We start from the raw sequence: 27,523 nt of genomic DNA, 5'->3' as shown, positions 1-27,523 counted from the left end.
CCTCAGGCGCTAGAGTGGCTCTGGTCGCAATATGGCGACGCCCAGGATGGGCAGAGCATCGCCCCCTGGTGGGCAGAGCGTCGCCCCTGGTGGGCGTGCCGGGTGGATCCCGGTCGGGCGCATGCGGGAGTCTGTCTGACTGTCTCTCCCTGTTTCCAGCTTCAGAAAAATGAAAGAAAAAAAAAAAATGGGTAGAGTGACAGAATTCCATACAGAGAGCTGGTGTAAGGGTTAAAGGAGGTCTTGATCAGACATCACGTCCCTGGTACGGAGAAGCTTGATCAGTCTTACCGATAGCTATGGTGAGGACTGGGATGATGATTATTCAACGTTGCAAACCAGTTACGTGCTTGAAAATCATTTTGGTTTTTATTCCTTAGCAGTGCTAGAGGCAGGCACTCTTCGTGCCCTCGTTCTCTGGATGCACAAATGGCCGCAGAGCAATCGTTGCGGTTTTGTCTGCATTACTGGTGACAGCAGAAACTGCAGACTCGTCCCCAGGAGCTGACGACATTCAGGAAGGAAGCAGCTGCTCTCACACTGGGAGCATCTGGGGTTTCTGAGAGGAGGGGTTCCCCACATCAAGTGGGACAACAGAATCACATCTTGACTCCCTCAGGGACATTTTTGGACCTCTCAAGGGTGTGACCGGAGCGCTCGGGGGCCACGAGGCCTGGTCCGTCCTCACTCCGCCGCCTCCTCCCTCACTGTCCCTTTTGCGTCCGGTAGGCAACTCCCCGTCTGACGAGTCGGAGGAGCGGGAGAGAGACCCCAAGGTGCTGACGTTCCCAGAATACATCACCAGCCTGTCCGAGTCCGGCACCAAGCGCATGGCGGCCGGAGTGCGCATGGAGTGCCAGAGCAAGGGGCGGTGCCCCTCGTCCTGCCCCCTGTGCCACGTGACATCCGGCGCCGACGCCCCCGCCGAGCCCGTTCTGCTGGAGGTGACCAGAGCAGCCCCCATCTATGAGCTGGTGACCAACAACCAGACCCAGCGGGTAAGCGGCCTCGGACCCCTGGCTCCGGGAGGAAACAGCAGCGGCCGAGGGCTTTGCAGGTGGCCCGAGGAGGTGCCAGGGGGACGTCGGGGACCCAAAGGTCACGCGGGAGAGACGTGACGCAGGCGGTGACTCCTCTGTCCAGTCTCCTCGAGGACAGACAGGGCAGAGTGGGTCACAGCAGACACAACCCCCACGACAAAGGTAAAACAGGGAGCTCAGGGTGGGGGACTTCTGAGGCTAGAGCCAAGGTGACCTTGGGGATGAGACACGGCGGAGTCGCGGCAGTGAGCTGCTTACCTGCCCGAGAGTGTCCCCATCCAGGTGGGGTGATAATTGCTTTCTCTGTCCTCCTTTAAGGGACACCTGGAGTGTCACAGCTCGTTTCATAGATGGTGCCTAACCCAACAGCAGGGATTGTGCATGTGTGTTCGTGCACGTGGGTTTCTCTCACCCATCTGCCTCTGCCGCAGATTTCACTGAGTGTTTGGAAATGAGGTTTCTCACGGGAACAGAAAGATAAATGGTTCCCTGTTCCCTTTCATGGACATGACCAGGGGAAGAGGAGTGGGAGAGAAGGGGCCTCCGGAGGGGCTTGTGTCACCATGGAGACCCAAACCTGGGGCAACAGTGGCTTTGACCCAGTGCCCAGCCCTGCCCTTACCTGCCCCTGAGGCTGCTGCCATGCCCTTGCCAGGGGACAGCAGAGTCAGAACCCCCTTCCGGAAGCATCCATGGGACAGGCATGCAGGGCTGAGGTCAAGACAAGCTGGGTGGGGGGCAGAGGGCGAGGAGTCCCTGCTTCCCTCAGGGGCCTCGCGAGTGCAGGGAGGACGCTGGAGGGAGTCGGTCCTTAGGAACCCCCTCCCCGGCCCCCTACTTCCCCGCCCAGCCCTCCCTTGGCTGCCCACACAGGTCTCAAGTAGGGCTGGCAGGTGTCTTCCACCGGGTCCTGTGTTGAACACGTGACTTTCTAAGCACATAGACAAGGTGGCCAGGTGGGAGGTCAGCCACCATCATGTGTGTCTCCGCTCCTCTGCTGTCCTGGAGAAGGAAGGAGTGAGGAAGCAGAGAAGGGCCGGGTGCCACGTGCTGGCGTCAGTCCCTCAGAGCGTGCCGCCTTTGCCCCTCGGTGCAACATCAGGCCCGTTTCTGCCCCCACCCCCACCTCACTGCCCCATTGGACTAGATCATCTCTGATGCCATATTTAGTTTAATCTGTGATTGCACTCTAGAAACCAGGAGGTCCAGCAATAGAACCAACCAGGTATCTCAAACCCAACAGCCCCAAACTCACCACCTCCCACCCCAAATCCTATGGATGCTGCATCCACGTCAGCGAGTGGCGTTATTTTCTACCAAGTTGACCAAATTGGGAGACCAGGGATGAATCCTAGACATTTTTTCTCATCTTCCTCTAACATCTAGTCCAGCAGCAAGGGCCTCAAATATCTCAAATCTATCCTCTTTCCCCAGGTTTTTTTTTTTTTTTTAAATACACCTTTTGATTTGAATTTGGATCAGCCAGACGAGGCATATGTAAGCGCCCACGTGCACCGCACTTCCTGCTGGCGTGGGGGAGGGGGAACGACCCAAGCTGTCCCGCCCGTCACTCTGGGCTCAGGTGCTGGCCCTGCCCCACCTGCGAGCTTGTGACCCTGAGCATGTCACCCAACCTCCTTGACACTACGTGTCCTCCACTGTAAATCACAACTGTTTATCATGGGGCTGAAGCCAGCGTGTCAGCACCTAGTGTCAGGGCCTTGGGAATCCTAAAACTCCACGAAGCATAGTGGTGACCGAGAGTCGGTGCCCGCTCCTCAGAGGCTGCCGGTCTGAGGAGGTGTGAACACCGCCTCAGCCCTTCTGATCCGAAACGGCCTCTGTTAGGTTCTGGAAGGATGGTGCGGAGGATGCTGGCTGTGGGCTTGGACGCTGTGGTTTGTGTAGGGTTGTCTTTTTTTCTTCTTCCTTCTCCTCCTCATTCTTCTCTTCCTCCTCCTATTTTTTGGCCTAAAATTTTCCAGGCTAGCTGTTTCCTTCCTCTGATTTGCCGATTATTGTGGGTCTGGTGACCATGGGACAGAGAAGGAATCACAGGGAAAGCAGAGGCTGCAGTTGTTGGGTTGACGCAGAGAGAAAGCCCTGACCTTGGGCAGGCGTGTGCCCTGCGGCTGGGACCACCCTCCCACGCCCTGGGCAGGGGCAGGGGCAGAGGCAGGGGCAGGGGCAGAGGCAGGGGCAGCAGGGCCCCACTCCCTCCCCAGGGCGTGGTCCCGAAACAAGTTCTGCCCCCATCACGGGTCTAATTTGACCCTCATGTCCTTTCATGTACGAGTGAACGTGTGCTGTGAAACTGCTGTGGAAAGACCTGTTCTAGGCTCTGTGGTACTTAGAAGCTTCCGTAAAGGACCCAACCCTGTCATTCGGAGATGATAATCGTTGCTGGCATTTCCTGATGACTGACGTGTACTATTTATATGTGACTGACGTGTGCGTAGCCTCCGTCTCACGTGCTCAAGGCTGTGTGGCTGTGATCGGCAGGGCTGGGGTTCATGGGTGAGCAGGTGAGAGACGTCCACGGCCCGCTGAAGGAGGAAGCACAGGGCGCCCTGGAGCAGGGGATGAGGCCAGGGCAGGTGACCAGGGCAGGGAGACGTCTGAGAGAGGGCTGAGCAGCTCCGGGCAGAGGGAAGAGTGGTAATGGCTGGTCCCCTGGTCGCCTGGTAAAGAGGTCATCGTGGCAGAATGATGGAACAGACTAGCAGGGAGCCGGCAGGAGGAGTAGGACTCGCTTTCAAGTTCTCAACCACAGGGACAACTGTCATGCTAATGCGAGACGGGCCCGAGAGGTCCTAGGAGGTCTAGGCCAGTGTTTCTGAACCGCCAATCCATGGACCAGTCTGCCAGAAGTTCTGTGCCAGTGCCAGTCCACAAAAGAGTTAACCACCCTGACATTGTATGACGATTATAGACCCGATGCTCTTAGTCTATAATCACCTCAGGGTGATTTTTGCCCAAGAGGTCACCAAAATAATTCTATTTCCACCAGTCCCCATGTGTAAAAAGGCTACAGACCCCTGGCCTAGGCTTCCCAGAACAGTCTCCTGGGGTAGGAATTTCAGGTCACAGATGGTGAAGAAGGGCTACAGCCTCCTGGCTGGACATTACTGCACTTCCCCATGTAGAAGATGCTCCTGTGTAGAAGATGCACCTTAATGTTGGGGTCTGAGATTTTTTTTTAAAAATGTACTAGATAAAGTTATTGAACTCAAGTTTTATTCATCATAAAATTCATACAACTCCTCCTCACTGTCAAAACTCCCATCCATTAGCTTGTCCTCATCTGTGTCTGAGGATGAATCATTGTCTTCATATATTGCCTCGTCCTCAGTTCCATCTATGGCGTTTGAAATGCCACAACCATGGTATAAGACGTACCCAGTGTTTAGACCCCAAATTTTTCAAAAGCGTGTCTTATAAATGGGGAAATATGGTACTTCGGGCCAAAGAGAGCTTTGCTGTGTCATCCCTTGATGCTGGTGGCCCAGCCCTGGTCCCTCAACGCTCACTCTTTTCTCTGCCCTCTCTCGTAGCTCTTGCAGGAGGCCACCATGAGCTCTCTGTGGTGCTCAGGGACTGGAGATGTCATCGAGGACTGGTGTCGATGCGACTCCACCGCGTTCGGCGCCGACGGGCTCCCCACGTGTGCGCCTCTCCCACAGCCCGTGTACGAGCCCTTTCCTCTGCCTCGCTCTTGCATGCATGCCTCGGCCTTATTCTGCAGACGCTTATTACAGAGGGCTGGTACTGGGGAGCAGAAAGAACAGCCCAACACGGCACCCAGGGGACAGGGCACTCACTAGATGGCGGGAGGAGCGGCCTGAGGACAGCCCTGTGAGCCACTGAAAGAAAGTGGGAGAAGGGGATGGTCGCGTCTGGGTTTGGGGAATGATGGTGGCTTCATGAAGGTGGTGGGCTTGAGTTTGTCCTTGGAGGTGGAGAAAGCAAGACAGCGTGGCCAGAAAACGGGGTGAGAGGGCTGTTGCCGGGGGGGGGGGGGGGGGATCAGGTCTCTGACGAGGCCCTAATGAAGCCACAGCCCACTGCTGGATGTCGGGCACCACACGGAGCACACAGGTACGCGTGTCCCCCCTTGTTACAGACAAGGAGATGAACTCGGGTGGACTCCAAGGTCACAGAGCAGGAAGCAGAGCACCGCTACGAGGACATGAGACCAGCCATCCCAGAATGGAGAGGATGCAACTGAGAGGGGACCCTGGGTGGACCGGCAGGGCCTGGTGGCCGGCCATGGGTGGGAGAAGGAAGGAGGAGTTGAGAATGGACCTCGACTATGACTAGGTGGCTGGAAGGTGAATGGGCCACTGCTGAGAAAGCGTCCCAGAGGAGCCATGTGAGGAGGAGGCTGCTTCCATTCGTGCTGGAGTTACAGTGGGGCCACCCCACAGCCATGGCCCCACAGCAATGGCCGTTCATCCCACAGTGATGGCTATCCCACAGCCATGGCCCTGCAGCAGGGCCACCCCACAGCCATGGCTCCACAGTGATGGCCGTTCATCCCACAGTGATGGCTATCCCACAGCCATGGCCCTGCAGCAGGGCCACCCCACAGCCATGGCTCCACAGTGATGGCCGTTCATCCCACAGTGATGGCTATCCCACAGCCATGGCCCTGCAGCAGGGCCACCCCACAGCCATGGCCCCACAGTGATGGCCGTTCATCCCACAGTGATGGCTATCCCACAGCCATGGCCCCGCAGCAGGGCCACCACACAGCCATGGCCCCACAGTGATGGCCACCCCAGAATGGCGCAGCCCCACAGCAGGGCTGCCCCACAGCCATGGCCCCACAGCAATGGCTGTTCATCCCACAATGATGGCTATTCCAAAGCCATGGCCCCGCAGCAGGGCCACCACACAGCCATGGCCCCACAGTGATGGCCGCCCCAGAATGGCGCAGCCCCACAGCAATAGCCACCCTACAGCCATGGCCCCATAGTGATGGCCCCACAGCAGGGCTACCACACAGCATGGCCCCACAGTGGGGCAGCTCCACACAGTGGCCGGAGGGAGAGATGGTTGAGCTGTGGAAAGAAGTAAACTGTGAGAAGAGAAGAGGGTGTGACTCGAATGCAAGGACATGAGGAGTGTGGGGCCACAGCTCTGAGAAAGGATACGCCCGAGTTAGTAGCGTCTGCATTTGAGGGGCGAACAGAGTAGAAAGTGCTGCAAAGATGGCTGAGAATGGACATGTCCCGTTTCCTCCCCCTCGGGGGAGGCTGCACACCCTGTAAACCCCGACAGGCCAGGGCCCAGGGCAGCAGGAACCTCTCTTGGTCTCTGCCGTGGCCTCTGCCATTGGAGTGGAGCGCAGAATGATGGTGTCTCAAGAACGCTGGTAGGACCCACAAGGGGAGCAGGCCCCACGGGCTGGTCAGGCTAAGGAAGCCCGAAGTGTGAGGACCAGGACCCGCGGTACCACAGGGCGGAGGAGGCAGCGGCCAGACGGCAGCGGGAACCAGCAAGCGAGCGGCTGGTCTCGGCGAGCACCGCCCCCTGCCTGTCCCCGGCAGTACTGTCCCCGGCCGTGGGTGGGCATTACGGGGCCTGGCCGAGCAGGAAGAAACCCAGGACAGACAGCACAATGGCAGAGTGTCACGGCAAGCCAGCGTCTTCTTTTGCCCACAGGCCTTGTCCATGTGGGGAGTTTCAGACCCACCAGCCATTGGCTTCTTGCTCTTTGTAGCCAGACTTGGACCTCTCGAGTCAGAAGATAATGCCGCCCACTGTTAGGAAGAGCCCTTTGTTCCGGCAGAAAGGGAGCCACTGGAGGAGGATGGAAGGCTACCTTTGGCCCAGAGCACCGAAGCCACCGGACAGCGTCAGGGACACGAGATCTACCACCATGAGTGTCCGAGGGCCGACTTCATTTGTAAGCCTGCATTTACTAAATGTCAGAGAGAGAGAGCTCAGACTGGGCTGAAATCGTCACGAACAGGCACACCTACCAGGGGCTTTGCTTTTCTACTAACTCGGACCGTGTCTGAGGGCAGGAGCGGACCTCAGTTTCTTGAGGTTCCGTCGGTGGTTGGACACCGAGATGCACATCGGCTCTCCGCAGGTCTGTGTGTCCGTCACACGCACCTCTGTTCCCAGCCTGGGTCCACGTTCCCAGCGAAGCAGAGTTCTCAGAAAGGCTCCGTTCCTTGCCTCGGCTCCCTGGTGCTTTCTCTGCACAAGAGCGCTGCGCATATGCCTCTAATTAATGAATTTGTCAATATCTGCACCGTTTGGGGCCCGTTCCATCTTTAATGTCATATGCAAACTATGCGCTTCATCAGAGCAAGCCACCGAGGAGCATGTGTTTCACATTATTTTCCCACTAGTCGCATTCCTTGCTCTTGCTGCCACAGCCTCCCAGGATTTCTTGTTGAAGCTCTTATCACACAATGTTATAATCACATGTATAATAATCGTATGCTTGTTCCATGGACCACGCCGTAAAAATGGGGGCCGGCGCTGGCTTGGCCCTCGCGGCGGCTTCAGCACTCACCAGGCACATTCTTCTCAGTAACGGGGCTCCATAAATCTCTGCGGACTTGAAAGTGAGCGCTGCTCTGGTGTGCTGCGCCACAGCGCCCGGCCCAGCGATCCCGGAGGCCGGGCAGGCGCCTGTGAGCCGCGCGGAGGCTGGAGGGCCCTGGTACGGGTGGTCGTGCGATATGGGGACCCAGGACGGGAACCAGAGATGCGTGGAGGGGAGGGAGGCTGAAGGCAGCAGGAACTGGGAAGAAGTCCCAGAAGCCAGTGGTCTAGGGAGAAGCGGGGAGTTGGAAGCAAGTGAGAAACTCGAGACACACGCATGAAGTCAGAGCAGGGCAGGGAGCTGAAACCACTTGGACCGGGAGGAGATTCCTACCAGTGCATGTCAGTTAACGGTTATGGCGTGTGTCAGCAGTGCACGGAGAGGTCCGAGGCGGCAGGGCCGAGAGCGAGTGGTCAGGATGGACGCTGGACCCAGGATGAGGGGACGGCGAATTGGGGGGAGCGAGAAAGGGATGGAATCTGGAGTCGGCATATTCATAGAAGAAACCCAAGAACAAACACAGAACCTCAAAGGAGTGTACAGACACAAGACATCGGCCTGGGGACACCTGACATGCGGCCAGCTGTCGCTCGCCCAGTAAAGCTCCCCGTGACCATTGCCTCCAAACGGAGCCTGTTTCAGGGTCCAGCCCGCAGAGAGCCTGGGGGAGAGGCTGTGTTGCTAGTTCCCGTAGAGAGGGGAGGCCAGGGTGCCACCAGCAGGGCGGGTCCTGGCAGGGCTGCAGAAACTGAGCTGATGTGGCCTTGGTCACGCAGGGCTCTCCCCTAGACATCACCTTCGGGGGGCCTGCGCGTGGGCATTAGACACATTCTCTTAGTTTCCAAGAGCAAAGCCACAAATTACGTTTTCAAGCCCCATAAAGGGCGACCCCAAAAGCCCTATTGCTGACTGAGATGCAGGCATTCATTCATCTCTGTCTCCCCCACTTACCGATTCAACTACAAATATATGCCGGGTCCCTAACCTGTAACAGGCACCGAGAGGGATGAAACACAGAGTGCAAGGGTGTTCAGGAAACCCCACTCTCTCGTGAAGGAGACAGGTCCTCAGAGAAATCAGTGTAGTGGTCGGTGAAGGGAAAGGTTAGGAAAGAGCTTAGAGGGTGACAGTGGGGAAGGTGGCCCGGGGGTGGTGTCAGAAGGCCACCGTGGCAGGTCTCAGCTGGGTCCCCACTTCACCTTTCGTCCTGTGTGCCCTCAGGCTGAGACTGTCCACGGTCCACGAGCCCAGCAGCACCCTCGTCGTCCTGGAGTGGGAGCACTCGGAGCCTCCCATTGGGGTACAGATTGTAGATTACCTCCTCCGCCAAGAGAAGGTCACCGACAGGATGGACCACTCCAAAGTGGAGACAGGTGAGTGGCTCCCACTTCACAGGCTCATCTCCACCCAGGGCAGGACAGAGAGAGGGAAAGCGCCCTGCCCCCTGGCCTGGCTCCAGGTCCCCCGTGTCCTGGGGTGAAGCAGCAGACATCTTGTTCATTTAAGGGTTTTGCATGGTGAGCATCTGACCAGTCTTGTTTTGATTTTTGTCTTGCTTGTTGTTTATAAAAGAGGTGTCCGTTTCATTGCTTCCAGGCACACTCACAAAGAAATAACAATACAGTACCCTAGTTATCCTAGCCCATAATCAGGAAACAATTCTGTGCTAACCGCTGCTGTGATTACAAGGGGAAAAAAAGCTTTCTTTGCTAATAACCCCACTCTGGGCAAAAGCATGTGTGAACAGATTCGCTGAGCCCCAATGTCTTGTCCTAAAGCAAACTCTGCTTTTGCTGGAACCACCTAGAAGAAGGAAGTCGTTAAGGAGTGGAAACACCCCATGAGAACACTTCATGCCTTACTATTTCCCTGCTGCACACAGGGGAGAGCCACGCGAGTCATTCCTAAAACCTGTACGTGAACGCGGTCACCAACAGGGTGGCGGCGTCCACACTCTAACTCAGGGTAACTACCTTCCGGTGACACCATCACTGAGACCGAGGGACACATTCAGTGCCGTCAGGCCTGGGTTGCTGTCTGCTGCTTCCTCTGAGGCCCCTCCCTGCTGTGCACGTCCCACGAGGGGCTGGCAGTGACCATGCCCCCGAGCAGCTGCTCTCTCCACGGAACTTTCATAAGAGCTCACGCACGTGGCATGCCCATCTTGCCTTAGTTGTTTCTGAACGAACTCTGGTCAGATGGCTCTAAATCAGTTAGTTAAATGTGACACGGTCCTAAAAAACATCCCTTCTAAGTCTCCTTCCTTCTCGACCGAGCGGTTTCCGGTGTTCAGTGCGCACTGAGTTGATCCCGTGCGTGCCCTTGCTCGGCCACCCCGGTGTCTCACGCCTTTGCCGCCCCTCTCTCCGGGCAGAAACGGTGCTGAGCTTTGTGGACGACATCATCTCTGGAGCCAAGGCTCCCTGCGCCATGCCCTCCCGGGTGCCGGACAAGCAGCTCACCACCATCTCTCTCATCATCCGCTGCCTGGAGCCCGACACCCTCTACATGTGAGTGACGCGTACGGCCCGCGGTCCCTTCCCTCGAACACCCCAGCGCTGCAGCGGGGTGTCCTAGGATTAGACATGTGGAGTCTCTAAGGTCTTGTCCCAATCAGCATTACACAGAACCTTCTAGCCAGGGGTCCCCAAACTTTTTACATAGGGGGCCAGTTCACTGTCCCTCAGACCGTTGGAGGGCCGGACTATAAAAAAAAACTATGAACAAATCCCTATGCACACTGCACATATCTTATTTTAAAATAAACAAAACGGGAACAAATACAATATTTAAAATAAAAAACAAGTAAATTTAAATCAAGAAACTGACCAGTATTTCAATGGGAACTATGGGCCTGCTTTTGGCTAACGAGATGGTCAATGTGCTCCTTTCATTGACCACCAATGAAAGAGGTGCCCCTTCCGGAAGTGAAATAGGGGCCGGATAAATGGCCTCAGGGGTCCGCATGTGGCCCGCAGGCCATAGTTTGGGGACCCCTGTTCTAGGCACTGCGGGGGGGGGGGGTGGTGAGAATCGAGAGAGAATATAGTCTATCCTGCAAAGAGTCTGCCACATGAGGGGGGAGGAACAACTCACTTTACTCACTTCAACGTCAGGCAGAGTGAGATAAATGCTGGGTCGTAGCGCGAGGAACGCGCGGCAGAGAGAAGACAGTGATTTTTTGTGACAGCTGTCGTCTGAACTGGACGGTGTGGAACCTCGGCAGGTGGCGCCGTGCTGGGACAGGCTGGTGACCCGGCGGGCAGAGGTGAAGGGGCACACAGGTGGGCAGCAAGGCAGTCCGCGGGGCAGGCACAGATGGCGCATAGAAGGGACAGGAGAGAGGGAGACTGGGAAGAGAGTGAGTGCTATACATCAGAGATGATGATGATGATGATGATGATTTGGAGGAAAGGAGCAGAATTCCAAGAACTCTGCTTTAACAAGCTGGCTCCGTTGGCCTTGAACTAGGCTGCAGACAGAGGTTAGAGAGACCTTCGGCATTTTTCTTCAAAGGAAATACAGTGAGCTCCATAGCATGGCCCCTGGAACGGCCGTTGGCTCTGGGTGTCCTCCCCACCGCCACCCCGGGGCGCTGGGAGCAAGCGGGTAGGGTATTTGCAATGCGGACTTGAAAGACTCCAAAAGAGGAGAGAGGGCGATGGATTGTAAGTCACGGTCGGGTTACTTGGAGGTTGAGACAGAAACCGTCACGATGTCGTGCCGCGACCCTTGGACTCCGTCAGGATGAAAAACATTTTAACAGTTTACAGATGAGGTCACCAGAACAGAGGCGAGGTTTCCAAGATGAATCATTTCCACTTCCACTGTCAGAGAGTTCAAAGATGCGAAGCACGAGAAATGTGAGCGCGTTGATTACGCGGCACGCTTTGATGCCCGGGCCGAATATTTCCAGTATCGGAAAAAGCAGTGTCACTGGAGGGCCAGGTGGGCGACGGCGAAGACAGGCGTCCTTCTGGAGGAGTTGGAAAATGCAGAGAAACAGGCTAACCCTAGGACGAAGGGAAGTCAGCCTACTTGACTTGGGCACGTGTGGCCCCTTATGAGGAGTAACAGGCAGAAGGAACAAAGGTACCTGCTGAAATATTTCTGAAAACTCAGTGAAACTGGAATTATCATTTAGAATAAGGGCTCCCTACTTCCTGTTACTCAGGAATTTCCACATTCCGATGAGTGCCAGCCCTTACCCACCAGGGGACTCTCCTCGTGGTGGCCTGATGTGGCTACTTTCCTGATCCAAGAACTGAGGCTGATACCTGCTGCCACTCTGACATCCTCAGTGAACTTCCAGCGTTGGCCTCTCCTGGCTAGTGAAACACAAACTTGCTGTGAACCGTGATTATTGAGGGAGTTCAACATCGTGCGTGGGGCTGAGGGAAAAGCAGCTGGCCTCCACTAGGTGGCGCTGCAGGTTGCAGGATGAGGGCCCGGAGGGAAGCCTAGGAGCCGTTCCTGGTACAAGGATGGAAGTGAGCTGAGCTCCAGCCCTTGGTGCAGGACAGGAGCCCCGCACTGAGAGCGGAGAACATGTGGGCCCCAAGCCTGGTTCGTTTCTAACCACTCAGTGATTGTAAGGAAAGCATGTCAAGTTTCTGTTGTGAAATGGAGGGAGGCAGCCTTCATTTAGGAAGTGCTTACCACGTGAGATGAAGGTGACTGTTCCCATTTCATAGCCGAGGGCACTGATGCTCAGCAACACTGGGTGACTCCCCCAGGGTCACACAGCGGGTTGTCCAGGGCGTGCCCGGCGGTGAGGAGTGGAATCGGGGCTGGCATTGCTGCACGCGCCGCGTCTCACACCCCGGCCGCTCCAGCCCCTGGAGGATCTAGTAGCACGACCTCCGCCCCTCCCGTGGAAGCTCGGAGCTGGCCCCTCAGCTGGGTCCACGGGCAGAACTGCATGTCAGCACGGCTGGCTGACCTGGGCATCCTACATGCTGCATTTAAGGCACTCAGAAATCCTTATTCTGGGAAGCATCACAGCACGAGACCCACTGAGAATCCACAGTTGGAAAGTACCCAAAGGGTGTCTGGTCCAACATCGTCATTTTAGCGACAAGGAAACCGAGGCCAGAGTGGGAAGGTGACTCCCCGGCCTTCAGCCCCTGTCCCTTCATCACGGCGTGTGCTCGGGGGAGAGTCACCGCCTCTTGGGGGCATGTGATAGCGGACAGGGAGTTCAGAAGAAGTGAGTGGATTCGGAGTGACCAGCAGAAACGCCACACCGGGAAGGGGAGATTGTGCGGGCAGCAGACGGCAGCTTTGGACCCGGCAGCGAGTGTTCTTACACGTTAGCACCCCCAGATGGGGACCAGGGCTTCTCACTTCTGCCCTGTAGTTCTAGGTGACCCTCCTACTGTCCTCCGAGCGTTCACCGGTGGACACGATGACGCCTTCCTGAAATGACTGTACGTGGCATTTCCCCACAGCAATGTGCAAAGTGCTCCTGGGCTTGAAGAGTGAAAGTAAGCTGGGGCTCCCTCACTGTCACTGGAGGATAGAGGACACCGGGACCACTGAGGAATGGCTCTGCCTCAACCGTCCCCTCTACTTAGAAGGCTGTGGGACACGTGTATTTGCCAGTAATTCCTCAATGATGTTTAAAGAGAGAACTGCTGTGGAAAGCGTTTCCCTTCCTAATACCTCGTTTGCTGTCACAGATAGAAGGTGCTGGGACCCCACGTCTTACACGAATTGGCCCACGGGGATACCTCGGGGATGAGCTGAAGCTCAGGCATGCATATCCTGCCTCAGTAGTCCTCCAGCCTAGCTGGAGCTTAATGCAGGATGGACGCAAAGCCAGGCGGCCTGGAGAGCAGGCCGGACCAGGGGTGGGCTGACCATAGCACCGGCCAGCACGAGGCAAGGTTTGGGGAGCGGACCGAGCCACCTGTTCTGACGAGACGGGGAGGCCGAGTCCCTGGTCCCAGTCTCAGGCCCGACGGAGTCCACAGCTGAGGCCTGGGTCACGGTGCCCCGCACCAGACAGGTCAGCGCATTTAAAGTCCCACTGGAGTCTGACCTGTGGTGGCGCAGTGGGGTAAACCGTCGACCTGGAAGTGCTGAGGTCACCGGTTCAAAACCCTGGGCTTGCCTGGTCAAGGCACATATGGGAGTTGATGCTTCCAGCTCCTCCCCCCTTCTCTCTCTCTGTCCTCTCTCTCTGTCCTCTCTCTCTCTCTCTCTCTCTCTCTCTCTCTCTCTCTCTGTCTCTCCCTCTCCTCTCTAAAATGAATAAATAAATAAAGAAAATTGATAAAAAAAAAGTTCTTTTTAAAGTCCCACTGGACCCGGGTTCCGGGTAAGATGGAGGCTGCCTGTGTGCGTGCCCGTGGCTCCAGCATGGGGACTCGGGAGGAAGGACATGCTCGGACCCTGGCTTTCCCCGGGCTTCCCACGGGCTTCGCTGTGGGGGGACGGCTGTCTTCTCTCGCTGAGAGCATCGTTCCAGCACCCTCCTGCCCTGCGGGCTCAGCTGTCTCAGCCCAGCAGGTGTGTACCGGCCACTCCCTCCCGGAGCCTCTCTCTTCCTCCCTGCGCCTCTGCCAAGAGGACAGAAAGTTCAGAGTCGCCCCTCACGGCAGCCTCCGTGAGGACACACAAGGAAAGAAAGTGACAAGAAAGGCAGCATTAAGATTTCCTTTAGACTCACTGGGTTAGTGTGAGAGGTTCGGGGTACCGACAGCGGAGGTTATTGTCACGGTCACGTTCAACTTCCTCTCTGAGTGGCAGGACCTCAGCTCTGTCACCCGAGGGGAATTATCTGTTCAGCCTTTAAAAGCCAGATCTTCATCCTCCTCCTGGGGGACCGGGAGCTCTCAGAACCACATCTTCTGTAGCACGTTTCCACTCGGGACTCCTGAGCCGCAGGGCAGCATCTCAGCGGGTCCTAAAGAGCAGTGTGTAGGAAGAACCCCAGCCACGGGGACGTGGGGCCCCTCAACTCTGGTTGTTTCATTCCCAACTTTTTTTATTTTTTTTAGTGAGAGGAAGGGAGGCCCAGAGACAGACTCCTGCTTGCGCCCCAATCGTGATCCACCCAGCATGCCCACTAGGGGGCAATGTTCTGCCATTTTTTAGTGCCTGAGGTGGAGGCCATAGAGCCATCCTCAGCGGCTGGGGCCAACTCACTCAGATCAATTGAACCATGGCTGTAGAAGGAGAAGAGAGAGTAAGAGAAAGAGAGAGAAGGGGTGGAGAAGCAGATGGTCACTTCTCCTGGGTGTCCTGACTGGGAACCGAACCCGGGATATTCACATACTGGGCTGATGCCCTACCACTGAGCCAACCGGCCAGGGCCAATTACTGACTTTCAAGAGGATAACTGTCCTTAGTCCTTTGTGTCAAAGTGCTAGCCAAGCACAAGACAGGACGAAACAGAATCAGTGAGTTACACAGTGTCCCTGGGCTCCAGGTCCTGCACCAGGCCCATGTGCTGTGTTGTCTCCATTTCACAGATAAGGGAAAATGAAGCTCAAAGGAATTGAATTAACTCCACATGGCGGGGAGCAGAGGCTTCAGACTGAAGCTCTGACCCTCCGTTTCCATAGATACATACTCCTTCCGTAGGTTCAGTGGTTGTCAAGATGTAACTGGCATCAGGATCATCTGGTCCCCGCTCCAGAGTATCCGACTTAGTAGGTCTGGGGCGTGAGAATTATCATTGCTATCAAGTTCTCAGGACCCCCCAAGAAGCAGTAAGAGGCTCTAGACCAGGGTGGTGACAGGAGCACACAGTCAGGGGAACCCCACACCCCATCCAGGCAAAGCTGCCCCATCCACGGGGCCTCCGGTTCTCTCTGATGATGACGCCTTCCTCTCCCTGCCAGGTTCACCCTGTGGGGAGTGGACAACACGGGACGGCGCTCCAGGCCAAGTGATGTGATCGTGAAGACCCCTTGCCCCGTGGTGGATGATGTCAAAGCCCAAGGTGAGCGACACTGAGGCCAGCAGGTCTGCAGAGGGATGGCCCCCGGGACCTCCCTTCGCCACCGGGATAGAGGGCACAAGGGAGTCGGAAAAGGAGAATTCAGGGCCCAGTAGAGGGGCATCACCCTCCCAGGAATACTCAGCCTCCACCAGGCAGAAGTCCTTGTTCTAGCCCCTCGTCCCGCATAGTAAGGGAGCCAGCAGGAGGCGCTGGTGAAGGCTCCAGGCACACGTGCTGATCGCAGGTGCTCTGACGGGTTGAGGTCCCTGTGGCCTCTGCCCTCCGGATGTTGGTCGGGTCCTTTGCTCTCTTCATAATTTTGATACACCAAAAGAGTTTAGATTGAAGCATAGAGCAGCTGCCATTCTGGAATTAATTGCTATACCATTCTCTCCCAAATCGTTTTCCTGTGTTTCGGAGTTTTGATGGAGCTGTTCTTTGGTAAAGAGTTGTCAGTTGGCCCTTGTCAGTTGGGAACAGTGTGTCTTGGTCCACACCCATTGCACAAGCAGCACACTTCCCAGGGTCCCCCTCCCCAGCCAGATGTCCCCTGGCTGATCTGGATATTGTCCCATTCTGGGGTGACTACATCCCTGCACAACCAGAATTTAGCTCTCCTGGGTACCATGTCCACAGGGTTCTGGCACGAAAGGAACTTGATCGGCCCCTCTGCCTTCGGGAGAACTGAACCGAGAGTGTTTGCACGTTAGCGGAGGTGCTGACCGAGGCCGGGAGGGTAGGTTGTGCAGGTCTCAGCTGGAGGAGTCGTGTGGCCAGACTGATCTTCTGGTCCCCCTCCAGTCATCTTCTACATGGCTCTGGACTCCCACTGTATCCAGGTGACCACCAGAGACACCATCCCACAGCGTTCAAGGGGCCACACCTTGATGACGCAGAATCACGGGGGGTGGAGCGTGACCTGGACTGACTCTCAAATCACTGACACTAGAGCACGTCACACCTTCAGAAAGGATTTTCATGTTTATTGCCTCGTTTAACTGTTATCGGCTCCTCATTGGGCTCCTTCTTTAATCTTTTTCATCCCTCTTGTGACAAAGGTATTTCACCAGCCTATGGGGCCCTACACGGAGTGGCCCGCGCCCGCTCCGCCAGCCCCTTCCTGCCCACTCTCCCGCTGATGTCCACGTGGCACCCTCGCTGCCTTTCTCAGTCCCTCCGACACGTTCCCTCCGACCATCCCCACTTCCGCCATGAGCCTTTGCCTGGGTCGGTCCCATTTCCTCAGACGCTCTCCACCCCGCACCTTTCAGCCTGCAGCTCTCTGGTCACGTGTCCCTCCCGCAGCACAGAAGGGGTCAAGGGCCATTGCTAGATGTCCTTGTAGTTCTGTGTCCCTTTCCTTCAGGACATTCATCCCCATCTGTCATTATAACTGTGTGTTCAGTGTCTGTCTGCCTCAGTGGACAGCGAGTTCCATGCCACCAGGGACACAGGACTGACGGGAAACCTGGAGGGCTTTGAGCAAAAGAGTGACATGGTTGGACTTAATGCTTTAAGGGTCATCCTGCCTGCTGGGTTGAAAAGGGACTTGACCAGAGGGTCTAAGTTGGAACTGGGGAGAAGAGTCGGAAGACTACTCAGAAGGCAGCTGATGTTTTCACAACGGTGATCAGGGTGGAGGTGATGAGAAGTGGTCCAATTCTAAATCATTTCCATGGTAGGACCCAGAGGTTTCGCCAGTGGATTGGATGTGGAGAGAGAGAAGGGCCACACCCGTCTTCTCATTTATTGTGGAAAGTGCCAGATAGAGATACGTACAGGATGCTGAGGGGACACAAGCGGGCCGACCTAGGTGAAATGCCCGTCATGTTTCCCCAGAAGGCCCCAGCAGCCAATGAGAAGGCAGGGAAAAGGCAAAAGACAGAGCGAACTAGTTGGGAGCACCAGCAATGGGCATGTGGACTAGGTCAGGTGCAGAAGGAAGTTAATACAGGGGTAGCACCTGTATAGAAAGTCACCCCAGAATGGCATCCCCCAAGACTCTGCCTCCTGTCTCTCAGTTGCCTGAACACTACCACCCCTTTAGCGTTTGTCCAAGAACAAAGGAAGACAGACACACGCTTAAGTCTTAACTCCAGCCCACACTAGCTACGTGACCTTGGGCAGGCGTCCTTGCCTCTCTGAATGTCCTCAGTTGTAGACCCAGGGACATTCACATCCATCTTGCAGTGGTGGTGTGGGCGTTGCAATCCACACACGTCAAGTTCATGGACACCGACGCGCCTTTTAACTTGTGTGACCATACATTGTTCTTTTCTTCTTTCATTTCATTTTATTTTATTTAGGAAATTTAAATTTAATGGGGTAGACAGTAATCAATAAGAATACCTAAGATTTCAGGTTAACATTCCTATAGCATTTGAACTGTTGATCGTGTTGTGTGCCCATCACCCAAAGTCACATCATTTTCTGTCACCGTATATTTGTCCCTCTTGACTCCCTTCTGGTCATGATTTTCAATGACACTGCCCTTTGGACTTCTTGATCCCCCCCCTCTTTTTTTTAACAACCTGAGAATTTTAACCTCCCAAAAATTTGAATGGGTTTCTGAACTAAAATTATTTTTAATGCAGCTGAAGTTGCTGGTTACAAGAGTTTGTTTGCTAAGGGATTGGTGTGGCGTGGTACAGACGGGCATCACTGAGGAACCCTCGCCCACAGTAGGTTCTGCTCACTCTCAGGTCATGCATTCCATTCAGTTAGTTACCGTTTTCTTGACCTATCACCCTGTCCGGCCGTGGGCTAGCCACTCAAGCACTGAGGGAGGGGAGACCAGGCTCTTGTCCTCAGAGGCAGCGGGAGGGAAAAGGAAGGAAATGACTGCAGCGTCTCCACTGAGTAGGGGTCAGATCTACTCACTCCAACCCAGGACGCTCTTGACGGCGATGGCCACCATGCCCAGCAGCCTGGAATGCACTTGGGGTCGTGACAAGAAATTGGGTTGCGATGCCTTTCAGCTAGCACGGGGTCCAGTGGGCCAAGTCTGGCTCAGACACCTCTAGGCTAAGTTCCTTCTCCTCCAGATTTAACCTGAGAGCTGAGGCAGCGTTCCCTGGCTGATCCGAGTTCCCAGCTGTTGAGGAAGGAACTGTGAACACATGTCCTTTCTGACAGATTTAACGAGAAAACATTTCCTGATGGAGTGTTCTGAGCTCCATGGGACAGAACGCCCAGGCTGCCCCAACGCACGGCCAGGGTCAGCAGGTTCGGTGAGCCATGCACGTCTTAGAGGCAGAAGTATAAAAGGTATCAGTTAAACCAGAAGATGACTCATTTGGAAGGCAAGATGGAGACTGGATTTAATTGTGTGTCACCACAGATCTACCTGTAGGCTTCTCTTCCTATCTATCTGGGCGGCCCTAGAAAAGGCTCTGCAGTCCTGCGGCCACTCGGGGTTCCTCGTGTGACACGTGGTGCCCACTCCATCCCTGAGCCAGAGGCCTGGCCCTGCTCCCCAGGGCTTCCCTGTGGCTTTTATAGGACCCACTTGGTACCCAAGCATGTGCAACCTAGAAGTTCAGAGGAGTTAACACCCCCTGGGGGCGAATGGGAGAAGCCCCACAGACCAATTACAGGGCGGAGCAGGAGAGAGTCTTCCATCCTCCCCACAGATGACTGGCGGGTGTGGGGCTCCAGTGGCTCCTGCCTCCTCCCTCTGCCTCCTCCCTCTGCCTCCTCCCTCTGCCTCTGCCTCCTCCCTCTCTCCGGCTCGCCTGGGATCAAATTGCCTGTACACACATTCATCTGTGCACTTTCGCCTCGGGTTTCTGGCTTCTAGGAAATGCAGTTCAAGACAAAGAATGTTATAACTGAAATTGACCTAGTCCTAGGAGGTATCTGGTCAAAGGCTTTCATTTTATAGAAACCCAGTGGGGCAAAGGTAAAGTGAATTACTCAGCCCAGGTGCTGGGCTCCGTATTCTTTAGGAAACATCACACACACATACGTGTATGTGTGTATAATGCACACACACACACACACACACACACACATGCATACATGTGCCTGTGTATGTAATCGTTTATATGTGTATCTATATAAAATCTCATTTGTCTGTCCTCAGAAATAGCAGACAAGATCTACAACCTCTTCAATGGCTACACCAGTGGCAAGGAGCAGCAGACGGCCTACAACACCCTCCTGGACCTGGGCTCGCCAACCCTGCACCGCGTCCTGTATCACTACAACCAGCACTACGAGAGCTTCGGAGAGTTCACCTGGCGCTGTGAGGATGAACTGGGCCCCAGGTAACCAATGAGTTTCGCTGCATCTTTTTAAAAACATTTAGTAGTAGTATTATTTTTTTTAGAGGAGAGAGAGAGAGAGAGAAAAGGGGGAGGAGCAGGAAGCATCAACTTGTAGTTGCTTCTCATATGTGCTTTGACCAGGCAAGCTCAGAGTTTTCAAACTGGCAGCCTCAGCATTCCAGGTCAATGCTTTATCCACTGCTCCACCACAGGTCAGGCTTCACTGTCTCTTTTAGAGACCTCAGCTCTTGGAATTTTGTAGCTCCTCCACTATAGTAACGCATTTGTGCATCTGCATAGCTCTGCTGGGTGAGCTTAGGTGCTTGAAGAGGTAAGTGCTAGGGTTTTAGACGGCTGCTTTGTGCAGATCGGTTCTGGATAAGCTGCAACTAAGTAGTCAAGTCATGAATGCAGTTCCTGAGCTCTGGAAACACTTTGCCCTTGGTCTGGTTAACCACCTCCTGCCACCCACCTCTATCATTGTGACACAGCCCTCCAAACACTAACACTGTTGGAGCTGAAAGGTTGGCTTTGTGAAAGGAAATTAGGAATGCTATTGAAGAGGTTGTCCATAAATATTCCTTGCCTATGTACTTTATATATGTGATATGCATTTTACAGACACAGTTTGAGCTAAATTCCACATTTTCTTGAAAAACAAAATAATGGTAGCCAATGACCCGCCTTGACATCTATTCTGGGACAAAGTTAGGATATTATAGTGTTTGCCGATTTCCTCTGGCCCTGAGGCTGCAGCTTCCTAAGACTCAGTATGTGCTGCTTTCTGAGCACGTTACCCAGCCGGGGCCCTGTGCTACGGGCACGGGGAAGACAGTGCAGAGAGACTGCCTTTCTTTGGTTCCATTCTTTATGACCCTCTATTGCTACTTTGAGGAAAACAGATTTCCCTGGAAACCCCAGAATTTTCAGATAAACACAGTGAACAGGCTTTTCACACAGAAATGTTGCTACCTGTATGTCCCAGCATTATTTAGAAGTTCATGAAAAAATTAATAGGGCAGGGATTTTCAGAATAGGGGACAAAGAAAATGCAGAAAATCAGCACCATTGTGTCCTAGCGCTTAAAGAATTCTTACACTCCAGACAACAGGGCTTCTTTAAGGAACAGATCGCCTAGAAGTCATCCCAGATGGGAGGGGGACCCACCTCAGCGCTCCCTCTCTTGTCACCGGAGATTATAAACTTTCCTGGAAGACCACTGTTTAAGACTTCCCCCCATTTCCTTACTTTTGAAGGAAGGAGGACATTTAGGATTATCTTCTGAAAATGGTTTCATGTGTAAGGTCAGGAAGACCTTTATGCCTTCCATAAGTTATCTCCTGAGGCTTATAAAGGGTGGTGGTCCTTCAGGAGCAGACGCATTGCTGTGGACCACAACCTAGAGGAATACAGGCAAGGGGCTTTGTTTATTTTGTCTCAGCTTTGGTAAAAAGCCACCCCTGAGTGAGGAAGTTAACACATATTAAGAAATGTCCTTTATGCTCCATACCTTCTCACAGCCCTGCTTATTAGTACTCACACTGGCCCCCCTCCCTCCTCCCTCCACTCCCCCACCATCCTCCTCCCTTCCCCTCTGCCTCTGACATTTATTGGGGGTCTATACAGAGTTCTTTGTTAGGGCGCATAAATGTCACAATTTGAATAGCAGGAACATTTCCTACATCATCTTGACTTCCAAGGGCCTTCGGAGGGCCGGCTTCTCCCTTGTAACAAGAGTCAGAGCGAAAGTTGGTTAACGATAAAGGTGAGCAGGGGAGGAAATATGGATCTCACTGCACAGTAAGACCGCTACTGACACATACTTTTCTCCAAAAACTGGAGGTCCCCTCCCAGGGGACCCTTTTAGTGGTTTTCCAAGGCTCAGCAAAATTAAGAGTGAAATGTGTAGTTTCATTAGCTTGCGCAAAATCAAGTTTTCCTCGTAGTGTCGCGGATCTGAGGGAGAGCTAGAGGAAGGAAAAGTCCTCTGCCTTGAGCTCCCTCAGCCACAGTGAAGTCATTTGTGGGAACGATTAAAAGGGGGGGTCCTTGGAGTGCTGGCTTTCTGTGAGCCGGCAGGAAGGATGCCCTCGGTTTGGCTCAGTCCAATTCCATCAACGTTCATGGAGGCTCCCGGGTGGAGCTGAGGGGTTGGAGTACTTTGAGAACAACATTGGTAGCCTTGCTGTTCAGAAAGCAAAATGTTCCTGAGACAGTCAAGGGCAGACCCACATTCATGGTTATTTTTTTTAGAAGTGGGCAGTGAAAGTAGCCGCAGAGACTCCTGGGGTAAGTGCGTCCATTTGTGGGAAAGGATGGCCAGGGTGTGTTTGTCTGTCTGTCTCTCAAAGATGAGAGAGATGCTGCTCCTCCCCCTCCCGCCACTCCCCCCCCCCCCAATCTGTCAACAGCCCAGGAGCTGCTGCAGGATAGCTGAAGAGGCTGGGCCACCCAAGTCCCCGTTGGTGGTGACTTTTGGAAAGCCCGCTTGGCCCAACTGCAGAGGCAGGTAGGTGGAGGAGAGACCATCTGCATAGCATGGGATTGAGGCAGCAGGTGGAGTGCTTCTGTAATTCCTCCGACCCCCCGCCGAAGTGGGCGAGGATGTTGTGACCGGCCCTCTGGTGACCTCACACGGTCTTAGACCCATGACCTCACTCTCTTCCTGTCCTCTCCACTCCTCTCTCAGAGTGCCCTCCTGGGACCAAGGTGGGCTCTCACCCTTGTTGATGCTCCTGGCCAGGACAGAAGAGGAAGAACAGAGTGAATGTGATTGTTGTTCTTTGAAAGCTCGTTCTAAATGGGGGTGCGGAGACTTCCATTTTGATTGTTGATTTGAATTGTTGATTAAGTGAGCAGGGGTAATTTCTCAGCTGAGAAGCTAGCCTAGCACTTGATCAAGTCTGGGAGAGTTTTCACTGGGCTCCCCAGAATGGCATTTTCCAGCTTGTTCAAAGACAAGACTTCCTTCACAGTCCCTGGTCATGTAGGTGTTTGAAGAAGAAGAACGCAGCTGAGTGAGGGACGACCCTGCTCCTTCACACGCCTAAGTGCTCAGCGTCAGAGCCGCCACGGTCTGAGAGATAGATGGCTGTTAGGTAGTTCCTGTCTCCAACGCCAGATACCAGGATGCCCGGAAGAAGCCCACACCAGTCAGAGAGAGGGCCCACCCATTTCCCCAAGCTACTGGCACAGGCAGGCGATCACACTCTATTCCGGCCCAGGGACATCACTCCTTTCCCGTGTGTGTAAACTTGGGGCGGCCGCAACCTCCCCTGCTCCGTCCTCTCCCAGGGTCTGCAGCAGCAGCTCAGGTGGTTGTCACCACCTCCTTTTCCCACTGACTGCAGCTCCGTGGCAGTGACCTCCCTGCTTCTGGAGGGAGATGGCGGAAAGGAGTGTGAGCTCAGGCGGAGGCTAATTAGGTGACGTGTGCCACTCCCCCCGGAGGACGCCCTGTGTCGGTGTGCACCGAGGGCATCACTGACATCCTCCGTATCACGTTCAGTTACCTCCACATGGGCGTCATTAGTGTAGCCCGACATTCAAGCCTCGGCCGCTTAAGGCAGAAATAGCATTGACAGGGGACCTATTTCCTTTTCAGTGTTTCAAACCCCTGATTTGTCATTTAATGATGACAAATTACTGGCTTTAAAGAAAATGGATTTGTCTTTCAAAACGGCCTGCTCTGTGATTTTGAAAGGGCAGACCTTCCCCACTGAAATATTAGTGATTTTCATTTTTCCTTATTGCATTCTGTCCCACTTTGCATATCCACCCTATTATTTCTTTCATTTATTCACTTATTCATTTGACAAATATTTAGGGAGGGCCCCGGTCCTAGGTGCCAATGACGGAACAGGAAGCAAAGCAGACCAGGCTCTGACCCTTGAAAGTTTATGGTCCCGGGCTGTTCGCCTTCCCCGTCTCTCCCCTTCCTAACCCCCCTGCTTGGTCCGTAGGAAAGCCAGCCTCATCCTCTCCCAGCTCGGGGACCTCAGCAGCTGGTGCCACGGCCTCCTGCAGGAGCCCAAGCTCAGCCTGCGGCGCAGCCCCCTCAAGTACCTGGGCTGCCGCTACAGCGAGATCAAGCCCTACGGACTCGACTGGTCGGAGCTCAGCCAGGACCTCAGGAAGACGTGCGAGGAGCAGACCCTCAGCGTCCCCTACAACGATTACGGGGACAGTAAAGACATCTAGGGCCACCGTGCCAGGGAGCGGCTGCCCCAAAGGAAGCCGGAGAGAGGAGGACACGGGACATCTGGGTTGGTTTGTGGATTTTTAATATTTTTTAATGGAACATTAAAACCTCCACCACAGGTGACATCTAAACCGGGGAGAAACCGCTCCCGGCAGAATTTCTTTGGTGTGATGTTCTCTGTCTGCATGACCAGGCTACCTGCCAGCCAGGGGCTCCGTGCAGCGATGTTTCTTTCGGGGATTATGCCAGGGCTTATTTTGCCGTTGGTTTTAATCCCCAGGGCTTATTTTGCCATTGGTTTGTTGATTTTTTTCCCCCCAAGAGGTTCATCACAATGCCCCAGAGTTCCGTCATGCTTCCTACGAAAGGTCCATCAGGTGGAGGCCCCCCGTGCTCCCCAATCCCTTTACAGCCAGTGACACAGACGAGACCAGACAGCTGTTAGCCTGGCCTCAGGCCCCAGCCTCACGAATCCCTCAGGACGCAGCTGACCCTGGGAGCCAGGCCCGGGTCACAAAGTCCAGAAGATCGGGAAGGTGGCCCCTGAGTAAGTCTCATGGTCTTCCCCCGGGCCACCCTGTTGCTAACTGCACGCCTGACAGGTAGAGCCAGCCTGCGTCCAGAGCCCTCATGGCTGCCTGGAGTTTTAGTTCCTTCCTCAGGACTGGAACTGAACGTCCCTGTGCCAGGGCTCTGTCCTCTCCTCCTAACAACACCCACCATCTTTAAGAGGCAGCAGAATGCTGTCCACTGCACCTTTAGAGCAGCCGACCTGGGAGACAAGTCAGCAGCCCACATTCTGGAAGAGACGTGGAATTTCGTTTTACAAACTCCTGTGCTTCCAGGATGAGCATCCCCAGACCAGCAGTCTGCATCCTGCCGCTGGTCCTTGGTGGCGTCCGTGCCACTCGTCCCGGACAGACAAGGCCGGCGTCCGCTGGTCCAGGCAGGGTGAGCACCATGGCAGTGTTTCAGTGAACCGAAGTATTTGCTGATCACAAAAAACTTCTGCCCGTTCCCCCTTCACCCCCGCTAAATGTGCTTCATTATGTTGCTAGTTTTGCAAATACTTTGTCTGGATGAGCACGGGAAGGAGTCCAACATCTTCACCCCATCCAGTTGCAGATTCCGTACTGTTGAGCTCCGTGGACCGCGGGTAAGGGCCGGCTGTGGTGCTGGCACGGGCATCGGCGGGCACCCACGCAACAGGAAGCCCAGCCTTCCAGAACGCGCTCTGCCGGTGGACCAGAGATGGCCTTGGCTGTCCCCACGCACCTCAGAGGCCCGCACACACTCTCAGCCACCCTGCCCTTGACCAGGCTCCTCATATGGAAACAAGAGAAAGGGCAGAAAGACGGTGTCAGATCTGTAGCACTGAGCTATGCTGATGTTTTTCTAAATAGTGATCGTGACAGACCACATTCACTGAGTGCCAGTCGCTGCGCAGGTCCTCTGCATCTCACTGAACCCTCACAATGCCCCCCCCTCCACTGGTGCTGTTCGCAGCTCCATTTCCAAGATGAGGAAACTGAGGCAAAGAGGGCACGCACCTTGCCCCAGACGCCGTGCAGACTCTGAGCGGCTGTGTGACCTCGGCCCCTCTGCCAGAGCCCAGGCCGTGCCCGCCCTGCCACCCTCAGCCTTGTTTTTAGTATTGCGGGTGGCTGGCTGTCCCTGCTGTAAGCTCCACGTGGTCTTGCCCAGGAAGCGCCCCTTCCCACGCTTCCATGGTGTCGATGTGCCAGCCATGCGCAGGAGGAGGAGCCCAGGTGCTCCCCCAATTCTGCAGCTAGGGCACCTTGGGGACCACAGGTCTGCCGCACAAGCATCACGCTGGTGCCGGGAGTGACGCCTGGGCTACCGCTGTGATCACAGGTCGCTCTCACCCCTATCCCACATCTTTCCATAGGAACAGCAACAGGTGTGTCTCACACAGGACCGCCTCTCCGCAGACCCCCACAGAGAACGCAGAGAATGCGGCCGTCCCCCCTGTGGTCAGTGCAGGGCCTCTGCGCAGGTGCCTGGAGGGACGCGTTCTCACCATTGCAGGGGGAAGAGGCCCTGGGCAGTAGGACTAGTGGGGGGCTGGCGAGGTCAGGCTGCCTGCACTGCCGCTGTGTCTGTCCTTTATTCACACACAGCAGATGCCGAGGCGGTCCTACCTTCCTGCCCCAGTGAGCAGTGACAGGTGAGGACACGGAGTGGCACAGGGTCACCCTTTCATACACCTACCCTCCATACCTTACACCTATCTACACCCAGACACGTGTACAGCCACACACCCCATTCAGACATACCCTAGCCACATGTGCACATCCATGCTCCACACACCCTATCCACACATGGCACATACATAGCATGCTACACACACCCTACCCACACACATGCCACATACCCTACCCATACACATGCCACATCCACGCTACACACACCCTATATATGCATGAATGTATCTGTTACACCCTAGCCACACATGCCACATACATGCCACATATCCTACCCACATACCTGCCACACACCACACATGCTACCCGCACAGACTACACATGCCACATACCCTATACTTACTACCCACATACATGCTACAGCACACACCCTACCGACTCACACCATACATGCCATATACCCACCACACATGCTACCCATGTACACACGCTACCCACATACATGCTATACCACACACACTCTACCCATACACAACCCACACTCCCACATACATGCTACCCACACCCTACCCATAAACACACCCCAAACATATATACCCTACTCGTAGAAACCCATTACATATACCCTATGCATGCACACACACCAGACACATTACACCTACACATGATACTCACACTGTACACAACCCCAATAGCTGGGTCTCGTCTCCTTTTCAGTGGAAAGTTAGGCCATCTGAATGGGGCAGGAGAGAGAGTCGTAGGGTCGCCTGAGGACTGAACGGAAGGGTCTGTGCCCAGGAAGACACTGTTGCTCACACCCTGATGACACTTCCCAAGGTGCGCCTAGAGGAGCCCCCCAGACCGGAGAGGGTGGTGGTCTGTGCCAGTACCAAACCTCCTGTGTCCAAACTGCCAAACAGGTCTTACGGGAGCCGCTTCCATCCACCAACACCCTCCCTCCCAGCCTCAGGGCCCCCACTGGGGCTCTTCTTGGATGGACAGGGACCCCACTCACTGTAAGAGCTTAGGAGTGTGCAATCATATTTCCATGGAGTTTGGTTTGTTTGTTATAATTAGTTAACCACATTTCTTGATATTTAAGTGTTCTATGAAAAAACTGAGTGCAGAAAAAAAAAACCCACTTCACCACTGTAGAAGGAAGAAAGAATATGATGTGACCAACTTCAGGTAAAGCAGTATTGTTTAAAAGAGAATTATTGTGCAATTATTTAAAAAATGGAATAATCAACTGAATAATAAACAGAACTGTTAGTAAGTATCCAGTGTGTGGTTATTACCTTGTGTCTTTCGATAATCCGTGTCTGGTTGGACC

General features: G+C 54.6%; 1 protein-coding gene across 5 annotated transcripts in view; it reads left to right on the top strand.

The window, feature by feature from the left end:
* ASTN1 (astrotactin 1) overlaps positions 1-26,425 on the top strand; it is a 295,307-nt gene extending 268,882 nt beyond the window's left edge. For all 5 annotated transcript variants that reach the window (XM_066361604.1, XM_066361603.1, XM_066361600.1 and 2 more), the window contains exons 17-23: positions 730-998; positions 4,595-4,728; positions 8,827-8,978; positions 9,980-10,115; positions 15,456-15,556; positions 19,641-19,824; positions 23,787-26,425. In XM_066361604.1, the coding sequence (XP_066217701.1) occupies positions 730-998; positions 4,595-4,728; positions 8,827-8,978; positions 9,980-10,115; positions 15,456-15,556; positions 19,641-19,824; positions 23,787-24,024 (1,214 nt within the window). In that variant the 3' untranslated portion in view covers positions 24,025-26,425. The remainder of the gene's footprint in view (positions 1-729; positions 999-4,594; positions 4,729-8,826; positions 8,979-9,979; positions 10,116-15,455; positions 15,557-19,640; positions 19,825-23,786) is intronic.
* Positions 26,426-27,523: the final 1,098 nt, after the last annotated feature.

Source organism: Saccopteryx leptura, chromosome 2 (assembly GCF_036850995.1).
Source record: "Saccopteryx leptura isolate mSacLep1 chromosome 2, mSacLep1_pri_phased_curated, whole genome shotgun sequence".
In the NCBI taxonomy this organism is placed as follows: Eukaryota; Metazoa; Chordata; class Mammalia; order Chiroptera; family Emballonuridae; genus Saccopteryx; species Saccopteryx leptura.
Note: the sequence above shows the minus strand (reverse complement) of the source record. Positions and strands in the feature narration are given on the sequence as shown.